At 41.0% G+C, this 21,842-nt stretch overlaps 1 protein-coding gene across 3 annotated transcripts; it reads right to left on the reverse strand.

The window, feature by feature from the left end:
• Window positions 1-166: 166 nt before the first annotated feature.
• On the reverse strand, window positions 167-18,569 carry PACRGL (parkin coregulated like). Of its 3 annotated transcripts, none has more exons than XM_029948163.1 (10): window positions 18,466-18,569; window positions 14,314-14,381; window positions 14,024-14,181; window positions 10,766-10,833; window positions 9,051-9,141; window positions 6,257-6,391; window positions 5,689-5,796; window positions 3,688-3,768; window positions 1,010-1,107; window positions 167-286 (listed from the first exon to the last, which is right to left on the reverse strand). In XM_029948163.1, exons 2-9 carry the CDS (start codon window positions 14,363-14,365, stop codon window positions 1,051-1,053), a joined length of 750 nt encoding a protein of 249 aa, XP_029804023.1. In that variant the 5' UTR covers window positions 14,366-14,381; window positions 18,466-18,569; the 3' UTR covers window positions 167-286; window positions 1,010-1,050. The 3 variants fall into 3 exon arrangements, with proteins under 3 accessions (XP_029804023.1, XP_029804017.1, XP_029804009.1); XM_029948157.1 differs by lacking the exon at window positions 167-286 and adding an exon at window positions 334-421; XM_029948149.1 differs by lacking the exon at window positions 167-286 and having other exon boundaries at window positions 356-1,107.
• Window positions 18,570-21,842: the final 3,273 nt, after the last annotated feature.

Consider the following 21,842-nt stretch of genomic DNA (forward strand, 5'->3'; position numbering starts at 1 on the left):
AAAGGGGTCACTCCATGTATTTGAGAACAGGAGAAAAGAAGGGGGTTCTCCCATGCTGCCGAGATAGAATATGGCTGCTCCTACAGAAAGGAGTGACCCCTAATCTTCAGCCCTCCAAAAGTATACCTGCTTTGGATTCGGTGTGGTGGCTACTCATGTCCCTACAGCCTCTCTTCTTGCCTGTAGGATGGAAAGTCTTACTCTTGTTTTTATTTCTCACTCTATTCCTTTCTCCGGTAGACTGATCCAGGGACAGCATCTACAACGTCATCACTGAGAACTATGCCTGTAAAGTATGTTTTAAAAGCTTTTTTTAATTGTTAAACATAAGCAGGCACAACAAAAGCACAGTACATTTAAGTGTTTTCAGATTTTAATTTCTGAATATCTTCATGAAATGAGTATCTTCAGTATTTTCAGACTACGGGATACAAAAATAACATTTACTTAAATATAATCCACACCTCAAGTTTAGGTAGTCTTAATAAGTTGTAATAAACAACATATTTACAGGAGAATTTACACATTAAAAAAAATTTCTTAAACTAGAATAGTCTGGCATGAACATTTTCCAAGGATTCTACATCATGAGACACATGGGGACAGACAATAATTAACTGTGAATTCGCAAATGTTTATCCATACTTTAAATTTCCATAGCCTTGATAAATACAAAACCCCCCCAACGACAAAATGACAAAATATGAAACAAGTGCACAGCTACCAAGGGATATTATAAATAAAAAGCACTAGAAAATAAATACAAATGCATCTACTATAAACCCCATAATGGTTGTTCGCACCACGCTGTAAACATATGAAAAACCGACCCCACAAAACTGTACTATTGTGGACCTGGTTTTAATAGCTCTCCGTCATTGATCACCGCTTTCTGTTGGTGAGCAGCTATTACCATGATTCCGTGGGGCTGTGTATACTCCCATTAAACTAGTACATCGTGAACGGTGGTTGTGATTTACAGAAGAATACACTGGATGGCGTTCCACACCTGTCCCCAGGGAGTGACGAGATTTCGGGGCCCTCCTTCCTTCAACAGCATATGGAACAGTATGTTGGGATCTTGGATTTGATGATGAAAAGGCTTCCCTGCCAACAGAAAACAACGTCGCTTGCTTAGTATCATGCAGGGGTTCCCGGACGGCTCTTCATGACTTCTGCAGGAGCAGGCCTAAACGAGTGTCCAAAACTCAAACCGAATGGCATGAGACCAGAATGATGGAATGAGAAGTGTAACACTTTTTCTGAGTTCAATAAAATATAGGTTGTCTCCTGTTGTTTCAAACAATTTGTAACTGGAAGATTCCTAGGAACCAGATCACCAGCCTGTGAATCCAGCTTCTGCCAGTCGCTTCGCTGTCAAATCTGGGGCTCATTCTTTCTTTGAGTCTCAGGTTCTAGATCTTTCGATAACAACACATTCTACCCCTGGGGGCTGCCGTGATGATTAAATGAATATAATGTCTGAAAAGTACTCAACTGAGGACCTGACCCGTCATCACTTCCCACATGGTCAGTAAAGACTGGGGTGTGTGTACGGACCTTTTCTAAGACAGATGTGCCTCTGACTTAAGATGAAAATGAAATCAAGGTAAGAGTGAACCGACTGCAACGTAAGGCAGGTAGTCAGCTGATGAGTTGTAAGGAAATGACACTGTGACTGTAAGGCAGTCTCCTGTCTGTCCTGAAGCTGAGTGTTACCATCACTGCGGTTCCCATGAGCCCCAAGAAACGAGAAACTGCAATGCTGAGAAGAGTCTTTTAAAGACTCAGCTCTACTATTTAAGGAGAAAGATACATAAACATTTCGGTTTTTGAAGGGAAAGAAGGGCATTTGTTAGTTTCGGGAGGATGACGAAGTACTGAAAGCAAGCACAAGGGTAATTAGGCCAATGGGAAGTCTGATGGATTTTCAGCAGGACACCAACAGAAAACCTCTGATCAAATATTATTCAGCTATTAAAATACTATGTAAGACATTAGAAGTAGAAAACAAGAAGGGAAAAACTCTGAAGGAATAAACAATACTTAACTTCAAAATCTTTTTTTATTCTGTATTAGCAAGATTCAAAATAAAACGGTTGAGAGTGCCAACAAGAGGAGCTTCCACCAATCCCGGGGGACGGTGTCATCTACACCCTCTGCGCTCTCCGCTAAATCTTAGCGTGCTCAGACTAAAGTTTTATTTACTTGAAAACTGTGCCCCGTCAAGTCAACCCCAACATGAAACCTAGCATGCTGGACCTGCCCCTTTCTTCCACAGGATGTGTGAACCCCCCTCGGAAGAGTTTCAGATTAGAGGCTGAGCCTTCATTATTCAGTATCTGTTTACTTGCATCTCACGGGGGAGGGACTGGCAAATTATTTTGCATTTCAATTCTCAGAAGCACATTTATAAGTAAAAAGAATTCTCCTTCTGCAGAGCAGAGACCCTGGATTGGCTAGGGGATGGTTCTGAGGCTCTCAACAAGGGGTCTGAATGCTAGTCCCCCACTCATAACAAAGAAATCCAGTACCTAGTAGTCTAGGGACTTACTTGCTCCAGCTAAACTTTATCCTACACATTCATCCCGGAAAGAATATAATCAATTTTAAAAGTTTCTGCAATTGGTCAAATTAGGTAATTTAGACAAAGCTGAAACTGATACATCTGACATTTTAAAGTTGTGTATGATCACACAAATTTTCATTATATTTCTTTAGAAAGCACCTACAATGAAACTAAGTTTTGCCATGGTAAAACAATCACATGCAAACCTATCATTAAGATCGGATTAAATGTCAGGGCGCCTGGGGGGCTCAGTAGGTTGAGCATCTGGCTCTTGATTTCGGCTCAGTTTGTGCTGCTGGAGTTTAAGCCTTGCTGCGCGGACAGCGCGGAGGCTTCTTGGGATTCTCTCTCTCTCTCTCTCTCTCTGCTCCCCCCCAACTCTCAAAATATATAAACTTAAAAAAAATCTGATTAAATAAAATCTCCAAAACGAGATAGGATCACTGCTTTACAGAAATATTTCTAAGACTAGATTATGTGAACGCTTCTTTAAATGATGAAAATTCAATTAACCTAGTTATCTGACGCCACACATGCAATAATGAGGCCCCCCCAGAGGTCTCCTGCGTTCTTGCACATCCTTGCAAGTCAGAATAATTTGATTCATTCTTGTGTGTGTGTGTGTGTGTGTGTGTGTGTGTGTGCGCACACGCGTTCCGGACACCGTACACGTCCAGATCTGGTACTGTAGCCATCTGGAAATCTCATTTCAATCTTTAAAGATGGGAAAATTATAAATTTTTTGGACAGAAAAGATGGCACATGAAAGAAAAAAAAGTACTTTCTTTGATGAGCTGTGTTTATCCTTTTGTTTTCTGAACGTTCCAAATGTCTAAGCAGAAACACCCAAAATAAAGAACAAAAGCCCTCAAGCCGCCCCCGGTGGAGACTGGCCGGCCCGCGGAGAAAGCGTGCCGCCCGAGCTAACTCAGTGTGGCCTGCAGCCCGGTGCTTACATGTGACCTGCGTAAGACGAAACTCCGAGCTCTCTGATGAAAATACCAACTCCACGTGACAACTTGTGGCTGGAATAATACGTGTTATACCGGCCGTTTTACAGCGTAAAAGCAAAACACAAACAAAAAGAAAACAGGACTCAGAAATAAGGTTTTACTTACACTACCACCATGCTGCTCCAGCTTCTGTAATGCACTGGTGATTGGCTCCTTGAATTTCTTATCCCTTAGTCTCTTGGAAAGCTTTTAAAATAAGATTGGAAGAATGATTTGAAAAAGTAACAATATTCACCACAGGCATAAGTAAAATTTCGCTAAGGCATGTGCTAACTAAAAATAAAATCAGTGAGTCCTTACTGTATAGTTACGTACATAAACACCCCTCAATTTGTTTTAGATTCCAAGGCTTCTTTTAGGAAATATCTCACTGAAATTTATATAGAATAGACATCACTATATTTGTTCAAAGAAAACAAGTTCAGCATTATAGCCCTAGTGCCTTGTGTAATACTTGGCACAAACAGGAAGGGCAGAGAGCAACAAATTTGTTAAAATGTTGAATGTCTGGATGCGACAATCAATAAGTCATTTTATTTATTAGAGTGAAATTCCTGTGGTTAGTCAGGTATAACCTGCTGACCTCAAGGTTGTAAGCAAACAGGAAAAAGGAATCTCTTCCTTCTCTCCTAAGGCTCCCCCTACATTAAGGTTTCAGAGTCATTTCCCACAGTGTCTTCTCCGCATCAAACACCTGGTGCTGCTGTGAACTCATGTCCCACCATCCCTGACCTCAGCACAGCAGTCCTGACAGATTCACTACCATCCCCACTTTCTGTAGGCTTCACCAGATGCTCCTGGGGCGTATGGTCTCTCTGCAGAGTAAAAAGGTGACCCATCTCCGATGGATGGGTCCAAGAAAAAAACAACGGAACTATGAATGAAAGACATGCCTCAACTCTGAACTACAGAAGGATGCGCACAGAGAAAGGCTGGCTGTGGGTTATTCCCGCAAGGACTTTAATTTTTATTAGTGTGGGCAGTAAAGGATTAATTCCACCTAACAAAAGGATCGGTCCTGTCCCTGGCTCCTGAGTGGGAACCTCTAAGCCCCTTTGATCCTGCCAGATAAGAGCTTCTTCCTTTACGTGGGGGCCTCGGGCCACATGATCTCAGCTCAGCTTCTGAAGAGGCTGGAGGCGAAGGACAACCCTGCAACAGGCAGTCATGCCTGCTTGACGCAACCCTAATAGGAACCCCTGGACGCCACTGCTGGAAGAAGCAAGCACTGTCCACACAACTCCACGGAGAGGGTGCACAACTGGACACTCCACACTTTGTCCTTCCTGCGCTCTGCTCTGTGCACCCCCTTCCTTTGCGGATTTTACTCAATAGCCCTTCACTGTAATGAACTGAAGCCGTGTAACAGCTTTCTGAGTTTCATGAGTCCTAATGACCCAAACTTGGTTTGGGGGCCTCCTGAACTCTACAGTAGCCCAGTGTGTACCTGTCCTAAGGATTAAACTACGCATAACAGGAAAACACCTCATCCTGAATACTATTTACAGACTCACTAAAAAACGTACAAGGAGAAACAAAGACAAAGATGAAAATCAGGACCGTGGCAATGTACCATTACACATGAGGGCAGATAAGCTGTCCTTAAAGTCCACAGCAAATCGACACAGGCATACCACCACTATACTATTCATTAATTATTGTCCCCTCCCCCACTAGCACTTTCTCTCTCTCTCTCTCTCAGAAATAAATAAATATTATGGGGCGCCTGAGTGGCTCAGTCGATTAAACGTCTGACTTCAGCTCAGGTCCTGATCTCATGGTTGGTGGGTTCAAGCCCCACGTCAGGCTCTGTGCTAACAGTTAGCTCAGAGCCTGGAGCCTGCTTCAGATTCTGTGACTCCCTCTCTCTCTGACCCTCCCCTGCTCTCTCTGTCTCTCTCTGTCTCTCAAAAATAAATAAAAAGCATAAACATTTTTTTTAAATTAAAAAACAAAAATAAATAAATATTTTAAAAAACAATAAGAATTAGCGTTCCTTTTAGGATTTCTGAATCAGTTAATGACTCACTAGAAGCCACTGATGATGACCAGGCACAGACAGTGCACAGACACAGGTAAGCACTCTGTCATCTTTTCGGCACTTACACTTGTCAGCAGATGTTTCAGATGGTCATTTAGAGAAGGGCCAACGACGACACTTAGCTGCACGAGAGCATTCAGTCCTCTTGCAAACACGTCATCATCCAGGTGGACCTGGGGGGTTAGTGGGTCCAGGGTCCAGGGACAGGTAAGGAAAGAGGAAAGACAAGTAAGAAGACAGGACGAGCAGGTGGAGAAAATAGTAAGACCAAGTGTTCAAAATCAGAAGATGAGCCACTAAACCCTGAATCTAAAAAATACCCGTTAATGCTGGACCATGTAGAAGCGAAAAAATAAATTTCTGCTTGACTGAAACTTGAACTGAGCACAGCAAGCAGCAAGACTGATGTGAAGTTTCTGACTTTCTCTAATTACTCAAAATGGCCCCCTTTACCTGTCACGTGTCCTCTACAGGTGTCATCAAGTAAGTCATCATCTGTCCCCGAATGACTGTGGCCTAATGTGCATGCACATCCACATCACAGGTAAAGGGCTCATTTGCATATAATTTGGAAGACAAAAAGAAATAAAATATTCTGAATGTACCACAGAAAGTCCAAGGGAATAGGGGTACCAGAGCCGCCTTTAGCACAGGGACCAGCCTGGGAAGCAGCGGCACAGCTTTCTCGGGAGCTCCCGGGACCAAGAGCAATTCTCTGAAACCCTCCTTTGACACAAAGGTGTAGGGGTGCTTAGTCTCTCTCAAACCCTGTCGAAGACAAAACAAACAAAACAATTTACTGAGCACCTGGTTATACTAACAGCAAAACTGAACTCTTACTAGTCTAAATGAAAATTAAGTTTTATTATGGTTTTCCTAATTGTGATTTATAATTTCAATAATTACAATTTCAATTATACCCAGAAATTGTGGAACAAAGGACATGCTTGAGACAGGAAGAATTTCTGCTCAAATGGAAGAAGAAAAAGATTTTTAAAATGAAAGGAACATGAAAAAAAAAAGAAAGCAAGGAAAAATAAAGGAAATTAAAAAAAAAGAAAGGAAGGAAGAAAATGAGGGAGGGAGAGGAAAAGTAAATTAAAAAAAAAGAAAAAAGAAAAAGAAACCCTCACTTAGGATACTAAAAGTATTTTGTGTATATTCCCAAATACCATCTGAAAGCACAGAAAATCAGTCTGAGATGCTGGTTTATAACCACAACTTTATGAATGCGTAATTATTAGACCTCCTACCTTTATGGTGATTTTACAACTTGTTTAATGAGTTTCTAAAATATTGTATTTCCTTCATATTTAAATATTTTATATTAAGATATTTAAAACACATCTTTTCCTATGTCCAGAAACCACTGTAAGATTTTAAAATGTCATTTCTAACATTGAAAGGTGAAATAAATATATGGAAAAAACCTGTATCATTTCTGTCTTTCACTCTCAATGCATTAGAAAGTATTAGATAGTACTTTTCTATGATTTAATCCATTACTTTGAGTCAATGTAGAAGAGTCACCTTTTTTTTTAAAAATGTAATACAAAAAAAGCAACAGCAATACTCCCTCAGTTTGACTAATTATTATCTGTGAATAAATATAACTGGCTGTAAAGTCATGCCTAAAAATACTAATTTTCAACCAAGTGGTCCTTCAGACAAAACTATCTGCTTCAGAGCAGTGACCAAACGCTTCCTTTCCCGGCCTGCCAAGAGCGGCCGCACCATGTGGGACACAGCTTCTGTCCTCCTAAGAGGGCGCCTCCCTTGGTCATTTCAGAGAAGGGGGGTCAGGTCAGGAGGAGAAGTGGGTTTCTATAGTGGTGGTTCTGTCAGTACTTCTCTGTCATTAAGTAAGAAGAGGGAAAGGCTAACAGTCTACCCAATACGGAAATAAAGGCATTGCTGGTGGGGGAACAATTACTTAAAGGACTGATTTTATGTAACCTCAACCAATCACAGAGTCTCTTTAGGGACTCCCCAAATTAAAGCACCTCCCTCACCTTGTGATTACCTGGAGCGTGTTTGTGGTTTTTTAATGTTCATTTTTGATAGAGAGAGTAAGTGTGCAGGGGTGTGGGCTCACGGGGGAGGGGCAGAAGGTAGAGAGAGAGAATCCCAAGGAGTTTCCTCACGTCCAGCCCAGACCCGGATGAGGGCCTTGATCCAGTCTCATGCACTGTGAGACCATGACCTGAGCTGAAATCAGGAGTGGGATGCTTAGCCGACTGAGCCAGCCAGGCGCCCCTAACTAGAGCGTGCTTTTAAGGTATCACTGTTGTTGCAATTCATCTGAAACAGGGTTTGCTACCACATACAAAAGGTTTAAAAATTTTTAAGGAACTAATGAAACATTGATATATTTTTAAGTTTTTAATACCAAGTTTAAAAGACTTCAATCAAAACTGAATTTCAAAATAGGCTCCCCATAAAAACATACTGTTATTAAACCAAAATAATTTTGTGAGCTGACATATAAATTAAGGAAAACAAAGACCAATACAAATGATCCATAACCCTTACAAAAGACAAGCATCTATAACTTAGACATAAGGCAACTGGGTAATTCATTTCTCAACTCGTGACTCTAAATTTTTTTTTTACTGTTTTTATTTATTTTATACATATAGAGAGAGAGCGTGAGCAGAGGAGGGTCAGAGAGAGAGGGAGACACAGAATCTGAAGACAGTCTCCAGGCTCTGAGCTGTTAGCACAGAGCCTGACGCAGGGCTCAAACCCAAGAACCATAAGATCACGACCTGAGCTGAGGTTGGATGCTTAACCGACTAAGCCACCCAGGCGGCCCTCAACTCGTGACTCTAACTAAAAGGATATCAAAGAAGAGACCCCTGATCCACTTCAAGCTAATACTCCACCAACTTTTTTCTGATAGGTTAAATCATATAAAGAAATCTATGAGAAATTTTCTTAAAATCCTCTACAAAAATGATCTCCCTGCCATTCTACTTAAAATGTACAGGTAGGCAAAAGCCCAGAGAATTTTCCAAAAGGATGTTCAGGTAGGAAGTGTTATTTCCCTAAGAGACATATCACATTCACATTCACCCACCCATTGCTATCTGATGTAATTTAAGTTAAACCACTGGTGTTCTCCTGATATGACTCGTTCAGTATGATTCCGAGTACTTTTTTGGAATTAAGTGTGAATATTTCATTCACTTATCTACAAATCCCTATGTAGATTAACTTGTTTATAAAGCTGATTAATCAGTTTCTAATAAACATACACTGATCATAATTAGTTCCTAAGGGACTGTTGGTGTTTTAATGACTTTTACCTGTGTCTTATTTCAAAAGTATAAAATAAGATTTACTGATGTGTTGTGAAATAACGTTTAATACAGTTTTTAATATGTTTTTATCCATAAACATTCAGGAGACATGAAATTACACTTACATCAGCTAAAGTAATCAGAAGAGGATCAAATGGAAGATTTTCAGGAGGACATTCCCACTGCAAGGTGTGTTTCACTGAACCGTGCATCAATCTAAAATATTAAGCATCAGCAAACATAACATGGACAATGTAATTACATATTAAGCAGTAATTATCTAACACATTCATAGTCCTCTAGAACATAATCATATTAGAACTATTCTGTAACATGTAGGAATATCATGGCTTCCAATATTACGAAGGCACCTTACACAGCAAAGTCTATAATCCTACAAACTCCTACCCTTTTGGCAAAACTGTCTCATGGCAAAACCAAATTCCACATGTGTTCAGCCCAGTTTTGAAGGTCAAGCCTGCTGCTGTGAGGCTTAATATAAATGCCACACTTGACATGTTTAGGTCATAATTATAAGAAAATAGATAACCTACCAATGTGCAAATGAAGAAATGTGGTAATTAGAAATAGTAACTTGTTTCATACGGAACATTATTTTTCAGATACAGATGGTTGAACCCTAATGATTTGAATACGAGCCGGATTTCAGCTCTGTTAAACAAAAGAAAACAGGGGCCAGGAGGTGAAATAGCCCCTGCAGAGTCACAAAGTGGCAGCCACTTGAATTTGTCACTGCTGCTGCTGTGGCTTTTCTAATTTTCTTTTTCTTTTCTTAGCAGCCTTTACCGAGGCATAACCAACACGTGACAAACTACACATGGTTGCAGAGTGTAACGTTTGACGCAGGTTTTCATATGTAAATACATCAAGGGACCCATCATCATAATCATGACAGTGAACTTCGCATCATCCTCAAATGTTTCTTCAACCTTTTATAATGTTCTCAACCTCTTGACAGCTTCTTTAGCGTTGTTTTCTTAATAGCAAGAGGCGTCGGTAACATTTTTACAATTTTAGCAACCATAATTGTTTAGAGTGGGAGAGGGTTGTCAGAACCTGAAAATACTGTTATGACTCGGAAGAAAATACAAAAATAACAACAATAAAACGAGGAATGCCTCTTGAGCTCATTCCTCCAAATCTGCAGATACCATTAAAAACTACATTTCTTGAATTTTAGAAAACCACAAAAAGGATGTTGTGGTTATTCTTCCCACAATGAAAACGACATTTCCCATCATCTAGAACAGGCTAAAATGGGATACGCTTAGAAGAAAGAAATGTTCCTTGGAAGTGAAATCTTAAAATGGTATCACTGTATTAGTAACTATATTGTTTTCTTTAAAACAGTTCTTATGTCTATCACAAAAGCAGGCAAAAATTGTACCAAAAGTGAGCAAAAACCACCATATGTACTCACTAATAAATATAATTTCAATAAATATAACTTTTTGAAAATTTTCAAATATTTCAAAAAATAATGAAAGAATTCCATTAAATTGTAAACTTTCAGTTTCAGACAATTTATCTGCAACTTACCCAAGCCTGTGAGTGCTTGTATTGTTTCAGAAACTGGTTCATTCCAGTTCTTAAATTATAGACCTATTTGTAATTCTAATTTGGAATTGAAATGATTTTCTTCAACAATGCCCCACGATCTACACCAGTCCAATGGCCAAAGTATAAGTAAGTCACCTTTATTTCAATCTCCCGGTATATAAAATTTTCAATACATTTAAACTAAATACTGTTATTGGTTTTCCTCAGTTATTTTGAATGGTATGGTCCGTTATAACCTGTATGGCCTGTAGCAACTCACCTGCAAGGAATACCTCCTTTAGAGTAAATGGCTGCAAATGCAGAAGGGGCTCGGGATTGTTCACCAAACTGAAATGAAAAATGACACGAATGTAATAAATATACTATCACCTCCACTTTGTGCGACCTGATCAGTCTTAATCCCACTGAGGTCAGAGGCAGACGGACATCCTGACTTTCAACCCACGACGCCAGTGTCTAGGGCATCACTCTGCTCAGCAACACAGCTGAGGGAAACAGTCTCAGTACTGGCCCCACAACCACAACCACACGTCTATTGCTTTTTTACCCCTAACTTGTTTCAGAGGCTTGAAGGCAGCTGGAGTCACATATATAATAAATACAATATGGATAGATACTGTTACAGATGAACATAGTTAAATATGATAAAGATAATACATCTTTTGCCCTCCACCACTGTGACCTCTCAAGGTGAGGGCTACACGGGGAAGAAGTGCTGGGTACAGGGAACACAGATTTGTCTTCAGTCTCCCGCGCATCTCCTGCTCGTCCTCCAGTCAAGTGTGGATGGTCTGGATGGTCGGAGAAGCTGTAATTTCTCCAAGCTGGTTTTAGGCTTCCACAAACCCAAAGGCTGACGATAGGCATGGCTCTCATAAACATGTGCTCGGATGTGTTTGCTTAGATATATACCTTCACTTTTAGTTTGTCTACATATTATACTGAGAATAAATTAATTCCGGGCAAACCTGGGCGGCTCAGTTGGTTAAGCGTCTGACTTTGGCTCAGGCCACAACCTCATGGTCCGTGAGTCCAAGCCCCACACGGGGCTCTCACTCTTCAGCAATGAGCCCGCTTAGGACCCTCTGTCTCCCTCTCTCTCTGCCTCTCCTCTGCTCACTCCCTCTTTCAAAAATAAATAATTGTTTAAGAAAAGTTAAAAACAAAAGAATAAATTAACTCTGTACCTATTCCCAAAGACCATTTAAGAGATGATCAATCACAATGTTTAAATAGTCACAGCATACATGATTTCAATACAGTTGATCCTGAGAGAATTTAGGCACAGAAAGTTAATATTTTATCACATGGTATTTTGAACATAATCAAATAAAATATCATTGTCTAAATTATACAACATAAACTAATCTTTTTTAAAGATATAACTAGATAAAAATATTTTTAAATCACTTGCAGTGATTAAAAATATATTTAAGGGTGTAAGTTTAGAATTAGCCTTTTTTCCTCTGGAAATACACATATGTTTGAAGTTAAAACACACAGATGAAATGTCATTGATGTATAATACTATAATAGGAGATTCATTTACAAAGCTCAATCCACATTCTGCATAATAATTCACAGAAATAGTAATATTTCATTCATTTAATTACAATTCCTACTAAGAAAAATATGTTTAAAAACTGTTTTCAAGTAATCAATATCAGGTAAGGAAAGTTGAAAAAGTGTTTCTTGAAGTGGGGGAAAATTAAGACAAATTAGGGTTATAGACACTTTTAGTTCTACCAGCTATTAGTAACTGATTTTACTTTTTGGACCTACAGATCATGTAAAATAATCCCTAAATTTCCAAAACAACTACCAAGACAAAATTTTTGATTGAAATTCTAAGCAATTCTTTTCCTTTGGTTTGTAACTCATTTTAGAGAGAATCATAGCTTTATCTTCCAAGCACCACATTACCAAAATGTGTTTTCTACCATTGGGTTCATTTTATCAATCTTTACCAACTTTTACCAAAATTACATTATCATGAAAAAAACTATATAGTTTTTAACAATATCATCACACAGTATATTTCAACTATGAAATAATCAACATTATTAAATATACTGAGTTTTAAAATATGTAATTTTTAATTCAAGTGAAGTACTCAAAATTTACACACTAAAGTACATAAATTGAGGGTGTGCCTGGGTGGATCAGTCGGTTAAGCGTCCGGCTTCAGCTCAGGTCATGATCTCACGGTTCGTGGGTTCAGGCCCCGCGTCAGGCTCTGTGCTGACAGCTAGCTCAGAGCCTGGAGCCTGTTTCAGATTCTGTATCTCCCTCTCTCTCTGACCCTCCCCTGCTTGCTCTGTCTTTGTTCCTCAAAAATAAATAAAAACCACAAAAAAAAAGTATTTTAAGTGCATAAATTGTAGGTATATAGACCAGCGAATTCTCCAAAATAGTGGGGTAACAACACTGAGGTGTGAAAACCCTGAATGTTACCAGCACCCTAAGGACATCTGCCACTCCTCTTCCCATCCCGAACTACCCTTTTCCCCACTGGTGGCCTCTTCCCTGGCTTCTACGTGACTTACCCTGGGCTGGTAGCTTCTACAGATCTTCTCCATGATCTTGTCTAATATACTCTATTCTCAAATCATTTCTTCCGAAAACTTTACTTCATTTGTAATAAAATTTAAGATGAGGGCCACTATTACTACTTTAAAAAGTTCTTTCTTCAAAGAGAGGAAGAGCACAGAAGTGCCACCATGAATTCTCTCAATTAAACCCAGGAAAAAGAAGCAAGAGCGAGGAGAGAGGAGGGCACTCTTTGGGGATTCCACTTCTTTGACACTGTGCAGTTCACAGAAAGAAGCAATGGAACACATATGCTTATAGAATCTTTCACTTGAAAGTCAGAAAAATCTCCTTCCCTTGACCAGCTCGTTGTATCCTTGCTGTGTTTTACCCACCATCAAAGTCAGTGTCTCAGCCATTAGTCCTCTCTAAAGTCTGAGACCAGGATCATCTTCCCCTACTCAAGGTTGGGCCAGACATTGCCTGGTGTTACAGCACAGATTTCCTCCCTCTATGGATAATTAAGTGATCTACACACTTAACAATCATTCACTTTCATGTGCATAAATCTCACTCTTGTGAAATCTGGATAAATTTGCTGTCAGAAGTCAAAGGGATTTCTGGGGGAGCTAATTTATAAATCATAGCAAAATAGAGACGCTTATTCAACTACGGAAGCATGTGATTCTTCCCACACCAACTGAACACAACATTATTCTTTGATATGAGGAAGTAGTAGAACTAAAGAAAATAAAAAATAAAGCTGATATGCAATTCACTTTATACTCTACAGTGCTCCTCCATGAGTGGGACCAGATACACAGCAAGGGCTTAGTCCGCCCTCGGCACCTTCTCTCCTCCACACTCACATCACATCATTTCCCCTCTGCAGCACGATTACCATATGCCCTTCATCACCAGCCTAAATGTAACAAAACAAAACAAAAATTGCCCACAGGGCACTCCTGACTCTGTCTTTTGTACCTACCGGGTTAATCGTCTTAGGGTTAAGTTTATCACTTGGTCGAGGATGAAGTTTTCTCGCAGACTCTGGAGAACCAGTTGCTGATGAGGATTTGCCTTGTTGAGCAGGAGTCCTACCTTGTTTCATTTGTGCGCTGGAGGATGCCCTTTGATCACAGTTACCTGGAAGGAACAGAAGATCAATGACAACAACAAAAAGAGGAGAAAGCGGTAAAGCTCACTCTTCACCAGCTGTATAACAGAATGTGTGACTAACCCCATTCATCCCTTCATTTCAAAAGCAAAGTTCTGTACCTGCCCCTCTGTTCCTCAGCTGAAGGCCTCCGTGGCACTCTGATTTCTGCATCACTTCCCTTTCACACCTGTGGTTAAATGCAATTTGATTTCAGAATTTGGGGAATGAGAGATTCATTAACAACATAAAGACCAAAGCAGAGTAGAGTAGATAATATAGTAAAAGACACAGAGAAAAAGTTTGGCCTGGAGCAAAACACCTCAAAGACCAATGAGAAAATACAAAATTACATCAACTTCAATATCAATAACAGCAAATGGAAAACAGTCTGTAAGAAAATAAGATAAATAAAATAAAAATTTTACCCCCATTCAAACTGTCAAAATATGCTTTCAGAAACTCAACTGGAAACCTCTGGCTACATTCAGAAAACATGGACTGGATTTCTGAAAGGAGTAACTGGTTGGCACATCTTCTTTGGTCTCTATTTTCAAAGGTCCAAATGCTAACATCTGCATATCAAGTCCTACTTTTCAAGACATAATGACCTCTCCTACTCATTGTCCCCAGCTCCATAACCAAAACTAAGTTATCACACTGAAGTTATGGACCTCTTGTTAATTCAAGGTACCAGTTTTCAGGTCTCTCAGGCTAAAAGACTTAAGATCACTGCTATCATCTTTTCCTTCACTTCTTACAGGTGTGATCAGTGTGTTGTGATGAGGTGGAAGGCGCTTTAGGCTCAGATCGTGGTCTGCATCCTCATCTCTACCAATTACCAGGTTTCTGAATTTAGATAGATTATTCAACTATCCCAAATCGGGATTTCCAGACCTATTAAAAGGGGAGGAAAATACAAGCCTTTATAAAGCTGTTACTGAGGAGTAAAGAAGGCATTATATCAAGCTGCTCAATAGCCAGCGATGGGTCACTTCCTCTTCCACACTTTCCTCTTCTCTGCTACTGGGAAAACTCTAGTTCCCAGAGATGATTTTCTGCCTAATCAAACAGATTATTTCTAAACTCCTATCTCTACCAAGGAATCCCCCATCAGACACACCCAGATACATATATGCAACTGCCTGCTGGTATTTCTAGGTCCAGCTCCAATCCCAAATTCCATGTGGCCTTTCCTGATCTTCTGTTTCTCAACTGTATACATCCACAGCACTATTGATTTCTGCACTCTCTTCTTATTTCTACTTGATTACTCCACTCCCTCAGTGCCTAGCACTCTGGTAACTGTTTCACTAGAGCATTTCCCACCCAAAGACTTTAAATTGCTATTAAATACATAACTACCCTCGGGTGCCTGGGTGGCTCAGTCAATTGAGCATTGTACTCCTGATTTTTGCTCAGGTCATAATCTCCTGGTTCTTGGGTTCAAGCACATCAGACTCCGTGCTCAGAGCCTGCTTGGGATTCTCTCTCTCCTTCTCTCTCTCTGTCCCTTCCCTCCCAACACACACACATGTGTATGCATGCTCTCTCTCAAAGTTTAATATATGTGTGTATATATACGTATACCTATATACACATATATACACCTATAACACACACACACACACATCAAACTACTCCTCAACTACACTGGAAGATCTTCCTTTAAGGCAACAAAGGTGAAGATTTCTTTCACTTCCAAATGACAGTTTTTCAAATACTGGAGACACAGATTCCTTAGTTTTCTCTTCTTCAGGATAAACACTGATGCTTTAGCAGGTGACTCCTCATGAGATGATTTTAATCCACCTGCCAAGTTAGACCCCGTCGCCAGGAGCCCCACTCCACGCTGACTCAGCCCCAAGGTATTTCAAACGTGATGTGGCCACACCCAAGTGCCTTGTAAGAGAGTTTCGTAAACAGAACAATTTTAAATTTCAATTTTCTTGATTTAGTACATTCATTTAATTCCTCATGTTACTACCAGCAGATGACTTACTTCCCAAGATCACACTTCACATTCATTCCCCAGGCATTTTTCAGAATTATGGTAATTAATGGCTTATTCAATTTGTCAGAAAATATTCTAAATTTTTAGAAAATTAGAAAATATTAGAAAAATATTTAAATATTTTGACCTAAGACTGCACATGAGTGAATAGTCAACAAGTATTTACTATCATAACCAGGTCTCTGTTTGGAGACCTTCCTGATGGGAACAGTATGATCTACGTTTCTGAATGTATGTATGCATATATGTTTGTATCAATCAATCAGTCTATGTCTGTTTCTTCAACTCTATAACTGGGGATAATTACAGTAACTATTCTTAATGTTGATGAAGACTAATAAACTAATACTTCTTTTGATCATAAACTGTAATAGCTATCATAGCTGAAAAAGAGGCCCCACCCACAAACATAAAAAGAGCAGAGTTGGACTCCTCAAATCATGATGCACAGTTTTCAACACTACCTGCCAAATCCACGGAAGTTTTCGTTGGAACAACTAAATTTCTATCTCCCTTTATGTGAAAAAGTTGTTCCTGAAAGGTACCAGTAAGAAGGTGTTGCGTTATATTTTGAAGGAGTTCAAAATACGAAACTCTTCATTTTGAAAAACTTGTAAACAAGGCAGGAAACTGAGCTTCCAAAGGTTTTACACATACAGGGCAGTTTTTATGTGTAGGACACTTATGCAATTTTCAGCAGTAATTTCAAAACACATATACACGATGCAAACATTTCTATGTTCACTTTCAAAACACCCTATCTCAGAGACTTTCTTTCCAAAACAATTATTTTTCACTTATTATTAAAAGTGTCCACCTTTACCTTACCAGCACATTAAGACTGCTCAATTTCTAAAAATGATATCCCTCTGGGAGCATACCACTGCCAACAAAACTGGAACATGAGTTGTTTGTAAAAGAAAAAGGCTTAATTCATCTTACACTCACCAACCCTTTTGAGTGCTTTTTATTAAATAACATGTGGGGGGGTGGAAAGGGGTAATAATGGTGGAAGTAAGTGAAAGGTAAGGAGTATTTTGTGCTACAAATATTATCGCAGTCGCCTCTCATTCTTTTACAAAAACAATATAAAGATTCTAAAAAGACATTAGAATCCGCTTGACCCAAACAGCTCAACTATGTCAAAATCCCAGAGAGCAAGCAAATCAAGCAGGGCCCGGCAGCCGAAGCCTCATTTTCCCTTAGGTTTTCCTAGGTGCTGCGGCTCATCTGAAAGGGGCAATAGGCACCTGCGTCCGTGCTAGGAAAGCATACTCCTGTTTTCGTGGTTTTGGGCAGCTCACATATCCTATTTCTTTCCCCACATGCACTTTCTTCCTGGACCACGACGCTTTGAGGCCACCGCACTAAACGGCTTGCGGAATTCTCAGCCTTTGCTCTCATCCATCCTTCAGAAAGTTCCAAAAGTGTGACAGGCGCCACACTAAAGAAGCCGTGATATGGGGCGCCCGGGCGGCTCAGTCGGTTGAGCATTAGACTTCGCTCAGGTCATGATCTCACGGTTCGTGGGCGTGGGCTCTGTGCTGACAGCTCAGAGCCTGGAGCCTGCTTCGGATTCTGTGTCTCCCTCTCTCTCTCTGCCCCTTCCCTGATCACACTGTCTCTCTCTGTCTCTCAAAAATAAACAAATGTTTAAAAAAATTATTTAAGACGCCGTGATCCATCTCTAAAGCTCCTTCAAATTCCAGAGTGCAGCAATAGAGCTCAATATCCACCTATATCAATCTCTTTTTACCATAAATCCAAAGGACCAATATTAAGGGTCTTAAAATTTGCTTTCCGTTTTCCTACCCTCTTCCTCTCCAACACCATCCTCTTCCAAATACTTAAGACCAGTTCAGGAACAGGATGGTGTCAAAGTTAGGGGGGGTGGGAAAGGGGGAGACATGTAGGGAAAGAAACAAAAAACAACAACCAAAAAAAAAAAACCCCACAAAAATACGGTTAGGTTTTTTTGTTTGTTTAGTTTTGTTTTGTTTTGTTTTAAGGAGGCGGGGTGGGGTGGGGTGGCGGGGGTAGAAGGCGTGCTTCCATTTCGACCAACGAAGGCTACAGTCCGCCAAGCCAGACCCCAGAAAAGAAGGTTGAGCTCCTGGCGCTCTGCAGCTCCGCGGTCCTTAGCAACGGAGTCCGGCGGCCCTAGCAACAGGCCAGCCCGGAAGCCCGCAGCCCAGACAGCGGGGGCGGCACGGCGTGATCCCCGCACCCCGGGCCCACGGTTCCCGGTACCCGATCCTACCGCGCCCCTGTCCCGCGGCGATGCGCACAGCGGCCGCCACGCCGGCTGGGACTGTCGCCCTGCGCCCGCTCGGCCAACCAGCCAGGGTTCGGGGAAACGAGGCTTCGCGCGGTCCCCGGATCTGGCAGCGCCGCGCAGTGACGTCAGACGCACGACGCGTCCTCCAAGCCTTTAGCAGGAAGGCTGCCGAGGCGCCTGGCGCAAGAGGGTTGTCTTGGCAACGAGGCGCTGGGGGCTGGCGTGGTGTGGTGGCGAAGGGGCACCTGGTGGAGGGTCTTTGAGGACTGCAGAGAGGTCCAGGGAGCAGAGGACCTGTTTTGTTTTTTTAGTGTTTTATTTTTGAGAGAGAGAGAAACAGACAGAGACAGCGGGAGCAGGGGAAGGTCAGAGACACAGAATCTGAAGCAGACTCCAGGCTCTGAGCTAGCTAGCAGCACAGAGCCCGACGCGGGGCTCGGACCCACGAATCATGAGAGCATGACCTGAGCCTAAGTCGGAGGCTTAACCCGACTGAGCCACCCAGATGCCCCAACACGTTTCTTGAACACTAAAAATATTTCCTCCATCTGCCCTAGAACCTGAGAGCTAAGGATCATGAACTCCAGCCCCAGGGTCTTCAGGAGAGAGAGCCAAAGCCATCTGTCCCCCCAGCTGTGGAATTTCGTTTCCTGCCAGAACGTCCTAATTTACATGCCTTTGCATTCAACTACATAATACATCCATATTTTAGTACAGTGCGTGTGCTTTTAAACTTCAGATTATTTTAATAAAACTGATGCTGCAGGAAAACGCAGGCCCCCCTGTGATTCCACCAAAAGCAATTTGGATGGACATAGTAAAAAGCCCTTCAAACCTGTCCACCGCATTCCTTTCTAGCGTCTTCTGTTGTCATCCACAGCCTTAACTTTTTGCTCAGATAATAGCTAGTTATACAGTCGTCCTTGTCTGAGCCCTCCAGGCGGTGTAATCCCTACCTGCCCTTGCGTCCTGAGTTACTGCTGTGGAAGCTTCTTCCACAGGATGTGACTTCTTTATGACAATAATTATGCCTTTTCCCTTAGTTTCTCCACCTTCTGGCATGATGTAGCAGGGACTCAGAAAACACTCTTTGAATAAGTGAAACAAACAAATGAATCCTATGTATATCTAACTTCTCCAATGTACTGTGAAATTTGCACCCAAGTCCAAACTTTTAAAAGTCATTATGTACTTACCTATCTTCCCCATGTGACTGAAACTGTCTCTATCCCTTTTCTGTCCCCAATTAGCACAACGCGTGCTTGAGGTAGTGTTTGTTTGTTTTAAGTTTTTTGCCTTTTTTTTTTTTAATTCATTTTAGGGAAAGAGAGAACAGGCAGAAGACTGGCGGATAGAAAATCCGAAGCAGGTCCCATGTGAGGCTCTATCTCACCACTGTGAGATCATGACCTGAGCCAAAAATAAGAGTCAGAGGATTAACCAATTGAGTCACCTACATGCCCCTTAAGTAGTATTTTTTAAAAAAGAATGAAAGGGGGAAAATATCCTCTTTCCTAGCTATTTTTACCTTATGAACTAATGAACTCTCTTCTTCAGATTCTCCATGCCTTATAATAGCTCCTTGGCCTCTCCCTCCCACCTAGCATCCCCACTGATAGACAGCAGCACCTAGCTCATGGCCTTTCAGTCCCTCTGTTTGGAGTGTAAGTGTCATTTTTGTATTCAGTATTGCAGAGAAGTGAAGTGCACATGTTACTTTTTTAAATTTTTAAATGTTTTTTAAAATTTATTTTTGAGAGACAGAGGCAGTGCAAGCAGTGGAGGGGCAGAGAGAGAGGAAGATGCAGAATCTGAAGCAGGCTCCAGGCTCTGAGCTAGCTGTCAGCATAGAGCCTGATGCGGGGCTCAAACCCACGAACCGTGAGATCATAACCTGAGCCAAAGCCGGATGCTCAACTGACTGAGCCACCCAGGCGCCCCCGAAGTACACATGTTCTGAAGTTAGGCCATCCAGGCTGGAAACCCAACTCCATCACTTACAAGCTACAAGACCTTGTACAAAGTCATTTAACCCCCGTAAGCCTTAATTTCCTCATATAATAAGGTTTACGTAAGACTTAAGTAAGAGCACAAGTAAAGTTCCTAACACACAGGAAAAACTCGATAAGTATTTGCCAGTGCAACTGTTGAGGTGAAAGCCAGCTCAAGTTTACGTAGCGCACACCGTGTTGCAGAATTCTCAAGCTATGTCTTGGTGTTGGTATATGACCATGAATAGTGACATGAATTTTTCCAGTTTGAAAAAATAACCAGAATTACTTGGGTGAGCCTCCCTAATCATAAATAAATCAACCTCTTGTAAATTTTCTATGTTCATTTTAGAAAATTAAGAAACATGTTCATTGGCATTATGACTTTGTCTGGATATCATGCAATAAACAATGGATATTTTCTTGAACATGCTCTTTGAGAAGGCTGTGCGACATCCAGGTGAGTGTGACCAGAAGGCAGTTGGATATACCCATCCAGTACGGGAAAGCAAGAGTATGGATTTTATAGTCATCAGCATATAGACAGTGACTGAGGCCGTAGGGAGGGTATAGACAGTAACGTAGGTACTTCCGGGAGAGCGTGCTGCGTGTGAGAGACAGAATGCCGACAGCAGACTTCTGTCTCTGAATCCCGTTCTGGTTTCAAGGTTTAAATCTCTATTTGGAGACAGTACAGTGGGAGGGCATGGGTGGCCTGTGTGTCTAGCAATATGGCAAATTATTCTAAAAACGCAGTGAGTACCATATATCTCCCCTCTTCCCTACTGATGTGCTCTCCACCCTTCTCCACCTACCGTATAGTCTGGGAAGTGAACCACCATGGACTGGCATCACCAAGGCTCCCCTGCCTTCCGGATTACACTTGGGCTTGGCCAATAGGGAAGCTCAACAATAAATTGTAGAATTTGGGGAGAGTGAAATCAGAAGATTTCATTCTTCTGCTTCATCTCTAAGAGTTTTCCTGGAACTGAAGACATCTCTCAGTGAAGGTCACAGTCCCTTTCTAAATGGCAAACTTCAGGCCTACAGGTGTAAAATCTCAGGTGCTTCCTAACCTTGATTATGCGCTGTCTGTCCGGTTACCCTATTCTTTAAAAAATAGTACCTTTCTAAGCCAAACCTTGCCGAATCATCATATGTTTAACGTATGACTGCATGTTGTGTAAGATTATGAAGTAGGTAGATCTAATCAAAGCTGAAAACTCATAATATTTTTCTCATTGTTTTGATTTCTGTTTCACTTGGGAGCACATCTAAACTATATTTATTTAGTCACCAACCATTTTTAAGAAAATATCAGAGGTACCATTGGTTGGGGTTTAATTACTTTAAAGAAAATCGGTTCCT

This window comes from Suricata suricatta, chromosome 1 (assembly GCF_006229205.1).
Source record: "Suricata suricatta isolate VVHF042 chromosome 1, meerkat_22Aug2017_6uvM2_HiC, whole genome shotgun sequence".
NCBI classification, from domain to species: Eukaryota; Metazoa; Chordata; class Mammalia; order Carnivora; family Herpestidae; genus Suricata; species Suricata suricatta.